General features: G+C 34.8%; 1 protein-coding gene across 2 annotated transcripts in view; it reads right to left on the bottom strand.

Annotated features, from left to right (window-relative positions):
• Window positions 1–3,729: 3,729 nt before the first annotated feature.
• LOC139711564 (pituitary tumor-transforming gene 1 protein-interacting protein-like) overlaps window positions 3,730–17,222 on the bottom strand; it is a 40,828-nt gene continuing 27,335 nt past the window's right edge. The window contains exon 7 of one of the 2 annotated variants that reach the window (XM_071623440.1): window positions 3,730–4,581. In XM_071623440.1, coding sequence (XP_071479541.1) covers window positions 4,529–4,581 — 53 coding nt within the window. In that variant the 3' untranslated portion in view covers window positions 3,730–4,528. Of the gene's footprint in view, window positions 4,582–7,452; window positions 12,116–17,222 lie in introns of those variants that run through there. The other variant, XM_071623441.1, reaches the window with a different exon arrangement.

Below are 17,222 nucleotides of genomic sequence, written 5' to 3'. Positions count from 1 at the left end.
ATTAATAGATAAAAAATGAATAAAGAATTTTTTTGTATCTATTTCATTCGCTCTTATACAAGATCCACTTGAATGTTCAAATATACAAATGAATGTTCGAAACATTGAAATAATATTTCCTGTAGAGGAGTACACTTGAACATTCTGTAGGTGGCTAAATCAGATAAACAAAATTTATAGATATTCAATTATATGAAATCAAATATGCAAAATATATCTACCTCCTGTCCAGCTGCAGACCAAACAAATGTGAATAAAATCTTTTGTATAAAAAAAACACATGCAACCTCCCACGCTTCCCCCCATATACATATTAACACAAATGTAAATTTTTCTTCCTGTATAATATAGTGCTTAGTCTGCCCTTTATGTAAGCACCCTATCATGACCTTCCATTCTTCTTCCTACCCCCCCCCCCCCCCGATCCTTAACCTGTCTATCCACTTGTAATCCAGCACTACCCTTATTAAATATTCCCTAACCCAGAAAACTCATACTCAACCCCAGGGGCGGATCCAGGAATTCCATAAAGAGGGGGTGCGTTTACAAAATTAAAGGGGGGCGCTCGCACCCCTCCCCCCATTTTTTTCTTTTTATTTCTTTTGTTTCAACAAAAAATAAGGGGAGGGCATAAATAAAGCGCCGGTTGCGGTCCTCTCTGGATCCGCCACTGCAACCCACATCCTGTCCATAACACTTTAGTATGAACGGAATCCAAAAGAGAGTGTATGATTCAGGCATTTGGTTTACGCATAATGAACAGAAATTAATTCTATCATCAACAAAACCCAACTTCAAAAGATGTTCCTTTGTATTGCTCAATTATGTAATTAGTTCTGAACACACACACATACACACACACACACACACACACACACACACAAACAAGCCAGCAACACGACACAGGCACCAGCAAAAAAAAAAAAGAAAAGATAAATGGAAACTGTCATCTCCACATTTTGGGATGAGCTTGTATCGTACTCAAGTTCCTTTTGTTTTATCTCAAAACCTTTTTTCAATCTAGAGCAAAAGAGGGGAAACTGTGAAACACAACAATATCTCCCAACTATACACTTACATTTGTATTTAAATCCTTCACATACACACATCATTATTTGTGCTATAAAACACACACACACACACACACACACACACACATTATACACTTGTATATGAAGACCTATGAGCACTGACTTGTCCTCACAGCACTATGTTTGTAGCAGTTCTGTAACCTCTTATTACTGCATGTAATGTCACAAATTTTTGACAAGATACCAACAATATGCATTTGCACATAAACATGCGTATACATTGCATGGAACCACACTGGACAATTTCATATCACCCTTTTCTTTCCACAAGAAAAGCCCCAAACTGTGCATAATTATCTCACAACTGAGGACACACTCAGCTAGTGTGTATTCAAGGAACATTGAATATTATATCAAGTGTCTACACAGCAGACAAACTTTCACCATGCTCACTATCTTAGGGTCTTAGAATGAAATGACAAGGTTTCACAGCTTCTGAAATACAAATGAGAAAGAACACCTTTATTACATCAATGGAACTACAAGATGAATTGTACTAGTGACGTGATGATCCAGTACTAAAACAAACCTTGAAATGATATAACGAGAAAGCAAAAGAAATATTACACGCATTGATATAGCCAAATAAAATGCACCCTATAATACCTAAATCACATTAAGCAATGTCTTACTGTTACGAAAAACCTTAGCAAATATAAATATTTGGTCAAGATTATAACAAACTTCACCTTTCATTCCATTTCAGGTAATTTTCTTTTCTCTTTCATACCGTCAGAGTACACTTATGTTCACCTTGGACATTAAGTTTGAACAGTTTAATGTAATACACGTGCATCTGTGTATTTTATGGATAAAATACAGTATCTATATAGAGTGATTGATTGATGACAGGACAAGCCAACTGTGGTATCAAACACAGAACACCAACTTTGGCAGATAACCAAAGAACAAACCTCCTTCAATTCCACTGTTCATGCCCAAACAATCTCTAGTGTCTCTCTAGTGGTTTGACAAAAGCACATCCTCTTCTATAGACACATTATCCTTGTTTAAATTCCAAGTATCTTGTATTCCCTTATACACCACCATTACCAAAAGTATAGATTCTCAGGCAATTATATTTACCACAAGATTAGCATATTAATCCTTTCATCCCCTATACCAATGTATATATAATGAACAATGTGTATTCATAAAAAATGTGAACATCTATAAGTAATTAAGTAAATTTGTAACCATTATATATACTCCTGATTCATGAATAAAACCATGTATTGATAACTCTATATCTCATGTATCTTGAGCATGCACACTGCTGGGCAGAATGTTTTAGACCATAACCGAAACATGCTAATATCAGTACAATACACACCCCACAAAAAAAAAAAAAACTTTCATATTCCATTCGATGAGCATTTCCTTTAGTATCAAAATTCATGCTAATCAAGGTTCAATTTCAAAGATTAACTTCTTTCATGCAGATTTTCTTTGTCATCAGCACAATTTTTTTAAATGAATTTCAACTTGACAATTTTCATAACAAAAAAAAAAGATAAATCTTCTAACTCTTCTTCTAGACAGGAGCCATATTCTCCTTTAGCTGATATTACTGAAGATTATGACAACAGACATACCACAATCTGATCTCTAATTTTCATATTGGTGAAACAAAAGAGACAAAATAGTACAGTACACCAATTTCAGCAACATCCAACAGTACTGTATAATTTGTACTTTCATGATTTTCAGTTTCAAAATAACATCACAATACCAAAGAAAACTAAAATGCCATGCTCTCCACAGAACTATACAGTCTTGTGACAATTTGGATTTAGTTTTGGTGGCTCATAAGGAAGCTCATAAATGCTTAAAAGGCTACAGTGGGACTGACAGCCTCAAGTCTCTCCCGATAGAGAATGGGGGTAAAGTCCCTCAACTAAAGGTGCAATTAACTGCTGCTGCCACAGGACTTGAACCACTGACCTTACAACTGAGAGTCCATGGTGTTATCCACTGAGCCACGACTCCTCATGAAATTGACTATGTATTATGGACACACTACCTGAGAGCCTAACTTGTCATACTTGCATTGGAATTTTATGCACCCTGTATAACCAAGGAGGTACTAGGCGAGCTGCCTAGTACCTCCTTGCTATAACATGATGTACTGTATAAGCTTTTATTTTTGTGAGGGTTTAATTTTCATGAATTTCGCGAATCACTGTTGGACCGTGAATTTAACAACACGCATAAATGTTGCCCATGCATGGTGTAACAGTGCACTTATGACAGCTCCGTGTCAATTTGCGAAAACAACATCTCGTGAAAATGTTCATGACCTCCTCATTCGCGAAAATACCAGCTTATATAGTAATTTCATTTCCAATAACACTCAATTTCAGTCTGTGCCAGCAAGGCAAGCAAGGGCCAGGATGTCTACAAATTCTGAGACATAATACATACTGGTGAGTGGATGGGAGAGCAGGATACATACAATTCACATTCCAGGGACATCATGCCATGTATTTTCTAGCTTCTACATCACTAGCACTTCTGTTGCAATATATTATGACAAGATATTTCACTCAAAATTTTGCAAATGTGCAAGAAAATTTCACCTCATTTGACAACACATAACTATATATAAGCACCCCCCCCCCCAAAAAAAAAAAAAGAAAAAAGAAAAAAAAAAGAAAAAAACATGAAACTTAAAACTGTGTTAAACAAAACTACAACATACCAATAGAACAGGCTCCTGACATATAATCAATATCAACAAAACCTCTGGATTCCTTGTATCAAGTAAACAACAAACAGTTTTCCAGCAACTTCTTTTCTACTTCATTTCAGGAAACATGAAATATATTAAAGGAAGAGATATAAAGCAAACAAAGCATACAAACTTTGGTTCAGTTTTTTTTTCATGAAAATAACACCATGCTGAAAAGGCATTTGGTTTCTGCTTTCACAAAATATTTCATTGAGTAACTTGGTCTAAGTAGAAATAATAGCTGTTTGATAACTTCATGAAAATATCACACTGCAATAAAAATAGGGTTGACAGTAAAAAAAAAAATCAAAATTTTAAGATTAATTGTAAACTTGCAAGGCATTAACTGTAATAGTGATACATACAAGAGGATTCTGTGCTCTTATTATTGTGAAATCCTCAGGATGTTGGAAGATGTAAAGTCAATGAATGACAAATTCGCCTATTGATGTCACAACCTCAAGTTTTCACACAGAGAATATTGAAATAACATACAAAAGTTGGATTGAAAAGATACACAGATAAATGAGTGCAAAGATTAGATAGAGAAAGAGACAAAATACAGTGCAATCAAAAGAGAGAGTCAAATGAATTCACATGACTTCATGCTCATGTAAACAATAAGCAATCAACTACTTGTATAGGAAAAGAAAAGGCAAAGAAAAAGTTGTCTGTCTGATCCTCGACACAAGGTGGCAGCAAACAGCTACACATCCTCAGCATACAGAGAGTCACTCTCTTCCTCATTCTTCAACAGACCTGTGGTAAAGAGGAGACGAGAAAAACTTCCATCAAATCTCACAGGACATCACATCATTAAACATTCCTAAATCAATCTAGGCACTAAGGGGCACTACAAGACAGGAGTTGCAATCAATTGCAAGACTTGCAATGAATTTGGGGGATTTGCAATTGATTGCAACTTTCTTTCTTGCAACACCTCCCAATACATGTACTGGTAGAGGGAAACCTTGTTATAATGAGGTGAGAGAGGCTGCCCAATTTGACCTCATTTGACTGGTGCCTATTCAAATTAATGAATTCTTGCATCAAGTTGAATATTCTTATTACAACTGATTGTCAAACTGCCCTTCATCGACGTATCTATTTACATCAATGAATGGTGATTTGTCAATCAGTTGCAATAACTGGTGCCTTGTTATAAACTTACTGAACATACTTACAGTAATAGAATATTGTCCTTGACAGGGATGCCAACCATGTAAACAACACAATAGTATTGAGGGTGATAGAAGTGTATTTTGGTGGGAAACCATATTTTTACTTTTCTCATAGTTCATAATTTATGTAGTAACACATATTTGGGAAAGCAATACTGTTCATGAAAACTCAAGCATTTTTGACAAAAACAGAACAAAATACTGCAAAAATGTCACAGTTGGCCTTTCTGCTCTCATCTCATTCTCCCAAAAGAGTAGTTTTGTTGTTGTTTTTTTGTTGCTTTCTTCAAATCTACCTCTTTAACCCATCGAGGACAAGCTGATTTTGCTACAACACGCATTTCCCAAAGACCCTTGCCCGAGTATACTCAGGACTCGTCCTCAACGGGTTAACCTGTCGTTTTGAAAGTTGCTCATGGCCAGTGAATAATGCTATGAAACGAGACAAATTAAATCAAAAAGAAATACAAGGAAATGAGTAGATTGCTTTACCATCAAACCAGTAAGATGTTTGATCTCAAGTATGACCCTGCAGCACAAAACCCACAAAGCTGCATGTTTTTACATAATATATACCAGCAGGCCTGCATCTGGATATTTCAGGTCTGTCAAAGTTGGCTGATTCCAGGATTTCAACATTTTCTGACAGAGAATTAACAAGATAATGATGTTCCTCCCACTGCACTACCCTCAAGGGGAAATGATACAGCAATGACTTTATATGGGGCAGTTTATAGACTAAAAGTATCAATAAAACTTCACTTAAACAATTTAGTGCATCAAAAAGGGGAAATCTGTAAGACAAAGTCATCTTCACAATTTGTTTGCTTATGTCCAGTTAACTTTCATTCCTCAAAAGGGAATGAGACTCAAACATACATGTGCAGTCAGTGAATGTAGCAACATAAATAGAACACATCAACAAAGTTTGAGGAAAATTGGATTTTCCATTGAAAAGTAATAAACTTTTATCATAGCAGACATCACTGGATAAGTCTACTATAGTGTGTGATAATTATTTTTTTTTTAAAATATATATATTTCCATTCCCTTGACTTGTCCCAACGTATGTGTTAAAGGCATAATTTACCATTTTGCAGAAGAAACAAAAACCCAGCATTAGTGCTTTAAAATAGTTCTAAAATGATAGCTAGGCATAGAAACAACCACTGTAAAAATTTGAGTCCATATAATCGATGTTAAGTATTGAATACACAAAATGTGATCAATAATTATAACAACAAATGTTTCTAGACTAAACCGTCTACAGTTACAGTTTAAGGAGAAATATACTGATATCTCCTTATATTTTTGGCTTTATTGCAAAAATTTTATACGGTAGGATGTTTTGTGATACGACAGACGTACAGTACATGTACACATAAGCATCAAATGTGATATCTTAAACATTTTTTAAATCACTGCTCCCCAAGGGTAAACAGGACCTTTAAGGATATTATTATTCCCCCTGCTTCCTGAAAGAGTTAAGTGCTGTTTCATTGTCCTAGAATAGTGAAAATATATTCTATTCTCTCAATACTGTTGTCCAAACGTGTCATCACAAAATGTTGTAGTCTTCTCATCCAGTGATGGCTGCATCAAAATTCTAGAAATTCATAACTTCTGAATGTGCTGTCTGATTTCTCCAAACTTCACTGATGTTTCCACTATTTGCTGCATTCCATAAATTCACATATATTTGAGTTTCATTCTCTTTTGAAGGAGAATGAAAATATTTTATTATTTATGTTGAAGTGATTTCTTGACATGTCACACAGGCTGAAGAGATTCAATACAACAATAAATAAGGCCAAGATATATTTTCCATATTGAAAATTGCATTTTATTACTCATTCATATAGTGATGTGATATCAACATCATGTAAAATAAAGTGGTATTAAGAATACAGATTCAAGATAAGGTAAGGTAGAAGAGTAGAATTAAAACAGAGCTAGACAAATTGCCAGGTACATATGTATCTTGCAAGTGAAAGCATATAGGCTGTGACTGTATTACAGAGGGTAAGCATTAATGTCTACAAGGCTTCCTGTAGCACTTAATCTATACAAAATGCAAAGTTAGATGATAACAATTCCATTATCAGTGTAAGAACAAAAATATTGATAATGATAATATAATTTATTATATATTAATAATAATAATAATAATAATAATAATAACAATAATAATAATAATAATAATAATAATATTAACAATGAAATATTAATAAAATAATGATAATAATTGTAATTATAATTAGATTTATAACTACAATTATAAAATTTTATAATGGATTGGTAAAGGACATACTGGTAACAAAAGGAACAGTAAAAGTGGTAGTACAAGTATGGTTGGTAGTCATAGAAATAGTAAAAGTAGTAGTAGTAGTAGTAGTGGTAGTAGTAGTAGTAGTAGTAGTAGTAGTAGTAGTAGTAGTGGTAGTAGTAGTAGTAGTAGTAGTAGTAGTAGTAGTAGTAGTGGTAGTAGTAGTGGTGGTGGTTAGATGAGGATGAATAATGAGACTTGTATAGGAGAAGGAAGAGATTGAGATGGAGGGGTAGGAGGTGTGGAGAGGGGGAAAATAGGCTTGACATTGAATAATACATAAGCATGGCTTCATAACTGAAAGTAAAAATATAAAGTGGTATACACTTAAGTCATATAACAGCATAAAAATAACATTCAAATTATTTGTACTTCATGAGCTTAAAAATATATTCTTAGATTCATCTTTGCTTTATACATGTAACTGGTCTGGAATCTCATGTCCCACTTTACAAACAAAAAATGTAATATGGCTTGTATATGGTTGAAATCATGCCATAGAAAGTTCATATGACTTCATATTTCATGATCTAGACTACAACTCAAGAGACAAAAAGCTTCATAAAGTTCAGGAAAAATGGTAAAGATGAAGGTATAATGGTACAATTTTCAGTCACTTGGTCATTAGATTGTATGAATGCATCAAGAATTGTGAAAGCACTTGGGGCAAAGTGCCATCAAATGACATGTCTTCTGACAATGAATGAGTCACTTGGTGCAAAAGGTACATTGCAAAGAATGTAAACTCATTTCATCCATTACTTCTCTCATCCATCTTTTCCTTCTTTCTAACGTATCATGAGCTACACCATAAGTTTCCCCTGAACTACAAGTGTAGAGTCAAGTCATTGGCGTTTAGTTTAACATCGATTCAATAAACCAAATAAGAACATATCTCTCCCCAACAAGTGAAGGCATGTGTGGTCTTATAGGTTATTGCTTTTAACCTTTTTTTACACGAGTTAGAAGTACAGTGTATGAAATTATCCTGACAGTCTCATAGCATCATGGGTCTATATCCCATCTATGACAGCTCTTTTTAATCATATAACAAATATCACACAACTTTACTTCCTTTGACACACAGTAGAAGAGAGCATCATGTTGCATTTAAATGCCATTTATCAGCGGCACATTCTCCACAAAGAATGAATCATATTTCAACAATGAATGTCAAAATACACCTGTATTAGGACGCTTCTCGTCTCTAAATCCACTCAATATTCAAAAGCCTCTGTAGTATTAGATATGGATTCAGTCTCACTCACTGTAGACTAATTATACAAGATGAAACCACTCGAAAATTGATATGGCAGGATGCAAAATGTCAAGATGAAATACTCAATACTAAAAGAACACAAACATGGGTGAACTTGTGATTTTCAATTGATACATGTTAAAGTTAGAAGTACCAATTATCAACAGCATGTGACAACATTTGATATTCTGTTAGAAAAATCCCTACAGAATCAATCCACATTTCAACTGGGTTCTCATGAGGAATGAACACTTGACTTACAATAAGAAATATATTGTATGATACGGTTCATAAAGGCACCTGTCTCTAGCTTCTGTGCTGCCATCCAAAATCAGTATACAATATATTCCTGATGACATCTTCCACATCACTTAGCATAGACTTGACATTATTTGAATAGAAAATAAAATGTCTGGTTTACACAAAACACATATATAATATAATCCATATCATAATTTGCATTCACCAATATATGCACATAATTCAACTGTAAATAATCCATGCATTGTTCATCTCTTAAAGGGAACACAAACCCAAAGAGCAATGTGGATTGAGTAAAAGCATTCATCATTAGTAGAACACATCAGTGAAAGTTTGAGGAAAATCGGACAATCGATGCAAAAGATATGAATCTTTAAAGTTTTGGTGTTTGAACCGCTAGATGAGGAGCCTACTAGAGGTTATGACGTATGAGTGGACAACAATATAAAGAAAATATAAAAGGAATTCCACAAAAATTCACTTTTCTAGCAAAATGAAAGAGTACTTGACTAACCGCTTTCAGAAAACAGGGGGAATAAGTGCTACCCCTAACATATGTCAGTATCAAGTTGATGGAATGTGTAATTTTTCATAAAAAATGAATTTTTATTAAATTCCCTTTATATTTTCTTTATATTGTAGTCCACTCATACATCATAACCTCCAGTAGTCTCCTTACCCAGGAGTTCCAACACCAAAACTTTAAATATTCGTAACTTCTGCATCGCTTGCCCGATTTTCCTCAAACTTTCACTGATGTGTTCTACTGTAATGTTACTGCTTTCACTCAATCAACATTGCTCTTTGGGTTTGCGTTCCCTTTAACTGGCATGAGAGTGACAGAAACAATGAAGTAACATAAACATGTACACTATACACATTTTACAGAGAAGCAAACTAATGTCTGAATACAATACATCAGTCACAATATATAGTCCTAACTATTCAAAAGTATGAAGAAAATAGTCTTGGCTAGCAAAATGAACAACAGAAACTATTACCATAAGAGTGATGCATTATACCATATAGTTTTTATAACATAACTTGGCTGCTGTATAAAACTGAATATCTGTAGGTTAATGTGTGAATGTGAATGGCTGGCTACACTAACCAATACAGGAAGTGCAGGATTAAGGAGCAGGCGCAAAGGCAAGGGTTATGACACATTTTATTATTAAGTTTGTCATGTTCAATCCCTGCATGTAACAACAAGGCAGCAACAAAGCCAATCTTGATGGTGGATAACTGGGACCTAATTGATATTAAGAATCTCTCTCAAACAAGTGACCTGTATCAGTACAACATTTTAACATTCATTTTTTTTTTTTAGTTTTTAATAGTTCCATGAAATTGTAACTGAATTTCAAAAGAAACCCAGTACTCAAGTTATATTCTAGCAATCATTACTTTAGGAAAATATACGCATGTAGCAGTCATGACAGAACATATTCAACAGACAAAACTATATTACAGTAACTGAAAGCAAAGAACAAGATTTAAGGATTTGTAAGTTTTTGAGCAAATTGCACAATTATGCAGAAAACAGTAACCCAAAAAGGTCAAATAACACAGTGCCTATAGCTGGATGCAAGTGAACACCTCAAAATAGCAGCATGTACCACATATTTGTATAAGACATTTCTTGCCAAGGAATTCAAATGTCTTGCACATTAAATGATACTAATTCTATAGTTTATAAATTAAAATATTCTTAAATGAAATTCATAAAAAAAAACCAAGGAAATGTTCTTAGTGTCCATAGAAAACTATGCCACACAACCAAACCCAGCTATTTTGAAAGTCTGTATCTGACGTTGCAATTCTATATCTGATGATTTACTGAAAAATCAATTGCAAGTCAATTTCATTTTATGCAGTATGGTTTCATGCAGTTCATACTACTGGTAATCTGTTACTTTTACATTGCCAGTACATTCCATACACTTCGAAATTTGAGGTACACTCTCCTGTCTTTCTTTCAAGTCATGTGACTATTGAGACACTTTCCCTGTTTCTCTGTTTGAATGTCTCCCTTGGATTATAAACATCATTGCACAACTCTAACAACACTAACAACACATTAGGATTTCATTTCATTTTAAAAAAATCGCAGCTTGTACATTTTTGTCTTGTTTCTTGCACTGAATATAATCAGAAATGTTGTTTCTACATCTTCTCTAATCCATCATTTGAAATCTTAAAGAAGCAAAGACTCTGCACAATCCGCTAGTAATACATACTATTTTATTAACATACAACCTTTGTAATAACTAACAATTTCGATATAGTGTTTTCACCTCTATGCAAGGGGCTAACATGCTTTTAGGAAGTGGAATTTAACATGAAAGGAATCATAAAGGGGAAAAAGTACCACTACATCATTTTTTTTTCTTGACACAACATACCCCTTCCTACAATGTATGTGATGTTAAAAAGCATGCAATCATAAGCACATTGCATCATTTTAACCAAAGCAACATCTGAACTATTATTTTAGATCCAATTCTCCAGGATACATTTTCATGACCACAGATCAAAGGAGAAATGCATTATCTTTTTTATTCCATGCTCACCTGCTGCAACAGCTCCAGTATAGAAGATACATTTTTATAAGTGGTATTTTTCATATGTAAACGATGCAAACCAAAGAATATACAACAACAAATTTCGAAAAGAACAAGTACACTGCACAGCTTTACACTTTGATACAAGCAAGAATGAGTGAGCTTGAATTGTAATTCATGCAATATGTAAATACTGCTGGTATTAAATGGAAAATAGCAAAAAACCCAACAGAAGGAAGTAAATTACTATTAGATTGTTTGAATTTCAGCCTTCTGTAATAAGAGTGCATTTTAAATCACATTTTTTTTTTTGTCTTAATCACCAATTAAACATTAACGAGTACCGGTATGCCAGTAACTTGAAGTACTCCAGTGTTTCGTTGCATGGGTTTGTTTGTTGATTGATGGTTGGCTTTTTTTCCCCAGTTGAAAGCATACTATGTCTGTCTACCAATTATCTCAGGGTAGTATGATACCACTGGGGTTCCAACAAGTGAGTCTGATGGAGCTAGGTTAGGTTAAAAGTGATACGTGAGGAGTGGAAATGAACTGTGCTAGATTAGCTGTGAGGTGGATGCATCAAGCTTGGTATTACCAAGCATGCCATCTGGCTCCCTAAGCCTTGGGGATTTTAGTTGGTGGCTTTTTGTCTTTTACTCTTCACCAAATTTGTGATACGAGCCCTCATCGTCCTTCATCAAACCTGAATTAGAGAAAATAAACAGAGAAACAAAAGGAAAAACAAAGGTTGCTATGAATGATGAGGCAACAAGCAAACCCGGGATGCAAGGTAGTCAAGATAAATATGCAGATCAGTAGCATGTCACATGCAAATTGTAGCTTTCTGGATAATGATCTTTGATTTTGATAAATTGATGCAAAACATAGTCAAGGAAATGCAATCAATAACATGAAATACCAAGAGAAGAATTCTGATTAAAACAAAAATTTCAACAAAAATTGTAATATTGCTTACTGTACAAGCACTATAACTTTTGATGCATACACTGTATGAAGGGTGATGTTCTTCAGGTAAGATCCTAGTAAGCTGGCAACTGGCTAAAGACCAACATTATTACATAAGAGTGCAAACAAATCCTGGTGACAATACAGATCTATAGAAAATAGGAGGAAATTGGAACAAAAAAACATGCTAAATCTGACTGACATGGTTGTCAGTTTATGGTTGCCATGGCAACCAGCAATATTGGACATAACTAAAACATCAAAATGTTTGTAATAAAATTTCAGGTACAGTCACCAAATTTGATTGAAATTGAGTCAAGGGCATAGGAGTGGCAAATGAAAATAATTATGATGGGGGCTTGGGCTTTATAGGGCTAACAATTCTCATGTCAATTATGATATTTTCCTTGTACTAGATTAGAATTTAGATCTAAATTAGATTGAGTCAAACTGTTTTTTTTTTACAACTTCATTACTGACCATTCAGAGCAAAAAATGTTTTTATGCAACCACTTTTTTCAGTTAGGAGGATCTTCCTGAGGACTTGAATAGTAAGCAATGGCCTTTTATGCTGCATAATAGCTATGCATGAAGTGCTGTGATCAATCGACTACATGATGACCAATATTGCCTGGCTAAAAGCAGCTGCAGCACCCAAAATGAACTTAATTTAGCATATTTACATGTAGAAGGTTCAAAATATCAGTATTCTTTTTTTTACCATAGTAACAGGAAGGTAACGTGGGCTTCAGTTGTATGTACAGTGTATACCTCCGCCAAGGGAGGAGATTATGTTTTCATTACCGTTGGTTTGTTTGTTTGTCCATGTGCACGATAATTCAAAAAGTTGTGCACGGATTTGGATAAAACTTGCAGTCAAAGGTTTAGAACGACACAAGGAACTGACAATTAAATTTCGATAGTGATGCGGACATTTTCATGGATTTTATGAAGGATTTTCGATATTTTGACAGGGTGCGTCAATTAACTTGAGAGTTCAAGCAGCTATTTTTTTAGGATTTCATACGCACACTAAAGTGCATGTTCTAGTTTCTGCTAGGGCAAGGCGCGCCGAACAGCTCAGGGTTTATGACATAACAAAGGCTTCTACAGTGTATATTGGGAAATGGGCAATTTTTCAGCCTGCATATGTATGAGTGGAAATCACTGATCTCTATGGAAGAGCAAGATCATCGGTGGAAAATACTGCTTGGCGGAGGTCTGCGCTCTCAGAGTGCTCTTCTAGTTTTGTGTATTACATATCGTCGCTGGGGTGACAAGAACTCGTATCTGCAAAATGTCAAATGTTCAGGAGAGCCAAAAAATATGGCGGCCAAAGCACTATAGCAAATGGGATAGCCTTTCCTTTGACATGCCATGGTGGCTTCATTTTAGGAGTAAGACAGTTGGGATTTGGACAGGACATCACTTAACCCATTATTTGACTATTAATCAAAAAAAGTCATTTTCGCCAAAATTGCAGATACAAGGTCTTGTCACCCCAGCAATGATATACTTGTATCAATATCCAAAAGATTAATTTCCTCATTTCAGCAGCAACAAAACTGCTGAGACTGTCGAAGTGAGACTGACCCTTCTTTTGGTTTAATGTCTCCACAACATCTGGTCATCAATGCATAAATCCAACAAATTAAATTAAACTTAAAACTCCCCTGGATAAAGAGATGAGTGACACTGAGAAATTACAGACTGAAGCAGAATTGACTTAATTATGGTTGCCTGAGGATTATACAGTACTTACTTTTTCAGAGAAGTTTTACAGTCTTTGAGTTACATTGTAGTCTATCTTTTGCTAAACATAGTATAAATAATAACAACCCACTTCACTCAAGCTGATTTTGATTGCATTTTGTGTCTCACTCATCCACTCATATTTAATACACAATGTAATAGTTTCCAATCATGGCAAACAGTTCTATTAATGCTTGGAAGAAAAAAAAGAAGCAATCAACAATCAGTTTCTAGAGATACAAGTAGGTGCTCTATGATTCACAAATATTTTGCACCCATAGGAGCTTCGCAGTGTCTCTTCCTATCTGTTTTCATTCATGCAATATAAGAGCATCATGATACAGTGCCAAAACAAAGTATACAATGTAATGTGTCATATAGGAATGTTGCAACAAGTTTCATTTGTGCATCATGCAAGTAGCAATGTTTAGTGGTTACCATGCTTTTGTTATATTAGTAGCAATCATGCTTGCATTTTGACCCAATTAATAGCATTTTCATGAATGTGCAACCATGCAAATATACCAGGCTTACCACATCATGCTCTGTACTTTATGAAAATCATTAAATACACATTGTAATGCACACCAGGGTCAGGTAATGGCACAGTAACTATGTGTTATTAACCCTGGAGGCAGTCAGGGTATTCAACATGTCATGTATCATGTGCGCTAATAAGCAGTTTTCAGCTAATTGTTCAGTTTCGAAGCATAAATTTGTATCTAAGATAAAATGTGAAGGCAATATCCTATGTTGTACATTGCAGAAATGTGATCTTAACATGAAATTACATTACAATGTGCTCCTTCTCCCCCCAATGACAGATTATAACAAATAAGAAAACAACAGACAGCAGGGTTTAAAAATGACTATTTGCTCACAGATATTTGGCTGAAACTTTCACTAGCAGGATCAGAACAGATAACCCCCTCCCCTCCGAGAAAGAGAGAAAAGAAAGTAGAAAGATCATCACAAAAATACAGAACATAGAACAGAGAGTATGAGCTACCTACTCACATCCTGAGAATTCACAGAATTGAAGATAACAATTTATACTCTCTGCACTTGTGGTTTTCTCATTGATTCAGTATACGCCGTATTTAGCGAGTCTAGTTTCCATGAATCGGGACTTCCCGACAATTTTGCGAGTGGTTAAATTCGCTATCGTGGAGTGCAGTGCTGAATATAGAAATGTATGCATGCATGTCGCATTCATATTGGGATCGGAGTCGATATTTTGCGCGTGTCTTTAAATTCGCGAATAGCACCTAACTCACGAAATTTGGGGAAATAAAAACCTCGCAAAAATTAAGCGTATACAGTAAACAAAATTTAGATACAATTTATACAGTTCACACACTATACTGTCTTTCACAAATGTTTTCATTTCTCTCTGTTTATGATTATTTAATATCTTGATGATATGGTTGTAATCATCACACAAAGTGAGTATCACAATGTTCTGGCCTAATATTATCTGGAAATAATCCCACTGTACTAATCGCAAAGAACCACAGATATCAGTTAAGTCCCAAGTCCCCTGAATTGGCTAAAACTGAGTCACGTTTGACATACAGTTTCACAGTACGAAGTCTCTAGGAGAGGAATATCGTCGCTGGGGTGACAAGACCTCGTATCTCAAAAATGACAAATGTTCAGGAGAGCAAAAAAACATGGCGGCCAAAGCACTGTAGTGAATGGGAAAGCCTTTCCTTTGACATGTCATGGTGGCTTCATTTTTGGAGTAAGACAGTTGGGATTTGGCCAAGACATCACTTGACCCATTATTTGACCATTAAGCCAAAAAAAAATTTTTTTGACATTTTTGAGATACGAGGTCTTGTCACCCCATCGACGATATGATATGATGTGAAATATATCTGATGTATTACTGTATTTGTAGAGCCTTAGTTTCATGCAGGCATCAAAGATTTAAAACAACAACAACAACAATTGGGGATAAAGGGATTACTACACTGGCTACTGCCCAGCACAGAATTTTGATATGTGGAGAAGGACTTTTTATAAATGAAAACACTGGCTTTCATAAATGTTAGTCTTTTGTGTGTAAGTTACTCATAAACAATAAGAGCTCGTATAAGATAGTATAAGAGTATAAGATAGTGTAAGATAGTATAAGATAGTATAAGAGTATAAGATAGAATACGAGTATAAGATAGTATAAGAGTATAAGTATAAGATAGAATACGAGTATAAGTCTTGATACTGAATTATTTGCAATACTGAAATGTGTATCACTCTGTGATTATCAAGAACCATCCAATACCTAGCAAAGTAAACATACAGTAAAATATTTCATGGTATGAAAATGTTTGCAAAATTTATATTCTACTGACCTATTCAGTGGTATTACAAGTACTGTAAAACACGATATATTCACAGCATGAAAATTTTGCAAATTGGAGCTGACGGCCTTTCTCGCAGCATGAAATTTTCGCGACTTGCCACTGGCATCCAATGCATATTGTGTAGGCAAGAACTTTAGCATGCATTTTAATTTCGCGAATGTTGCCGATCGCGAAATTCACAAAATTAAAATGCATGCCAACATTTCTTGTTTTACAGTATTCTATGAAACATCAAATTGCATACAACTTCAATAATGGAAGTGCTGCACAGACCCAACAGGGCTGTCTCTGCTTCTAATACAAGCACTACACAGACCACACAACAAAGTACAAATCTTTTCTTTTATATTTTGCTGAGGCTCAATGATCTTGACAACTAAGGATTGACCTTTTACTCTCTCTAGTCTGCACAAAGAAGATACTTTCTGTATTCATTACACTAAATATCATTATAATCATATTGAATTCTGATATACGCCAAGTAGAATTTGTGGCCATAAACAGATTCAAGCTACAGTTAGGTAACCACTGGCTTTGACTTATATCTTACTTTTTGCTCCAACATTTCAGGCTACTACCTGGACTTGCTTAAAGGGGAAGGCTAGTAACTGATCAGTGGGAATCAGTGGAAATGCTGGGAGATGATTGTTCCAATCCTTATGGGATTCATTCAAGAGTTCATTGTATATTTATTGTTGTGTGAAAATGATTTGCTTCAGAATG

This window comes from Diadema antillarum, unplaced genomic scaffold (genome assembly GCF_040938485.1).
Source record: "Diadema antillarum isolate AM-2024a unplaced genomic scaffold, OU_Dant_1.0 seq00001670_RagTag, whole genome shotgun sequence".
NCBI classification, from domain to species: Eukaryota; Metazoa; Echinodermata; class Echinoidea; order Diadematoida; family Diadematidae; genus Diadema; species Diadema antillarum.
This window is presented reverse-complemented; position numbering and strand designations above follow the sequence as displayed.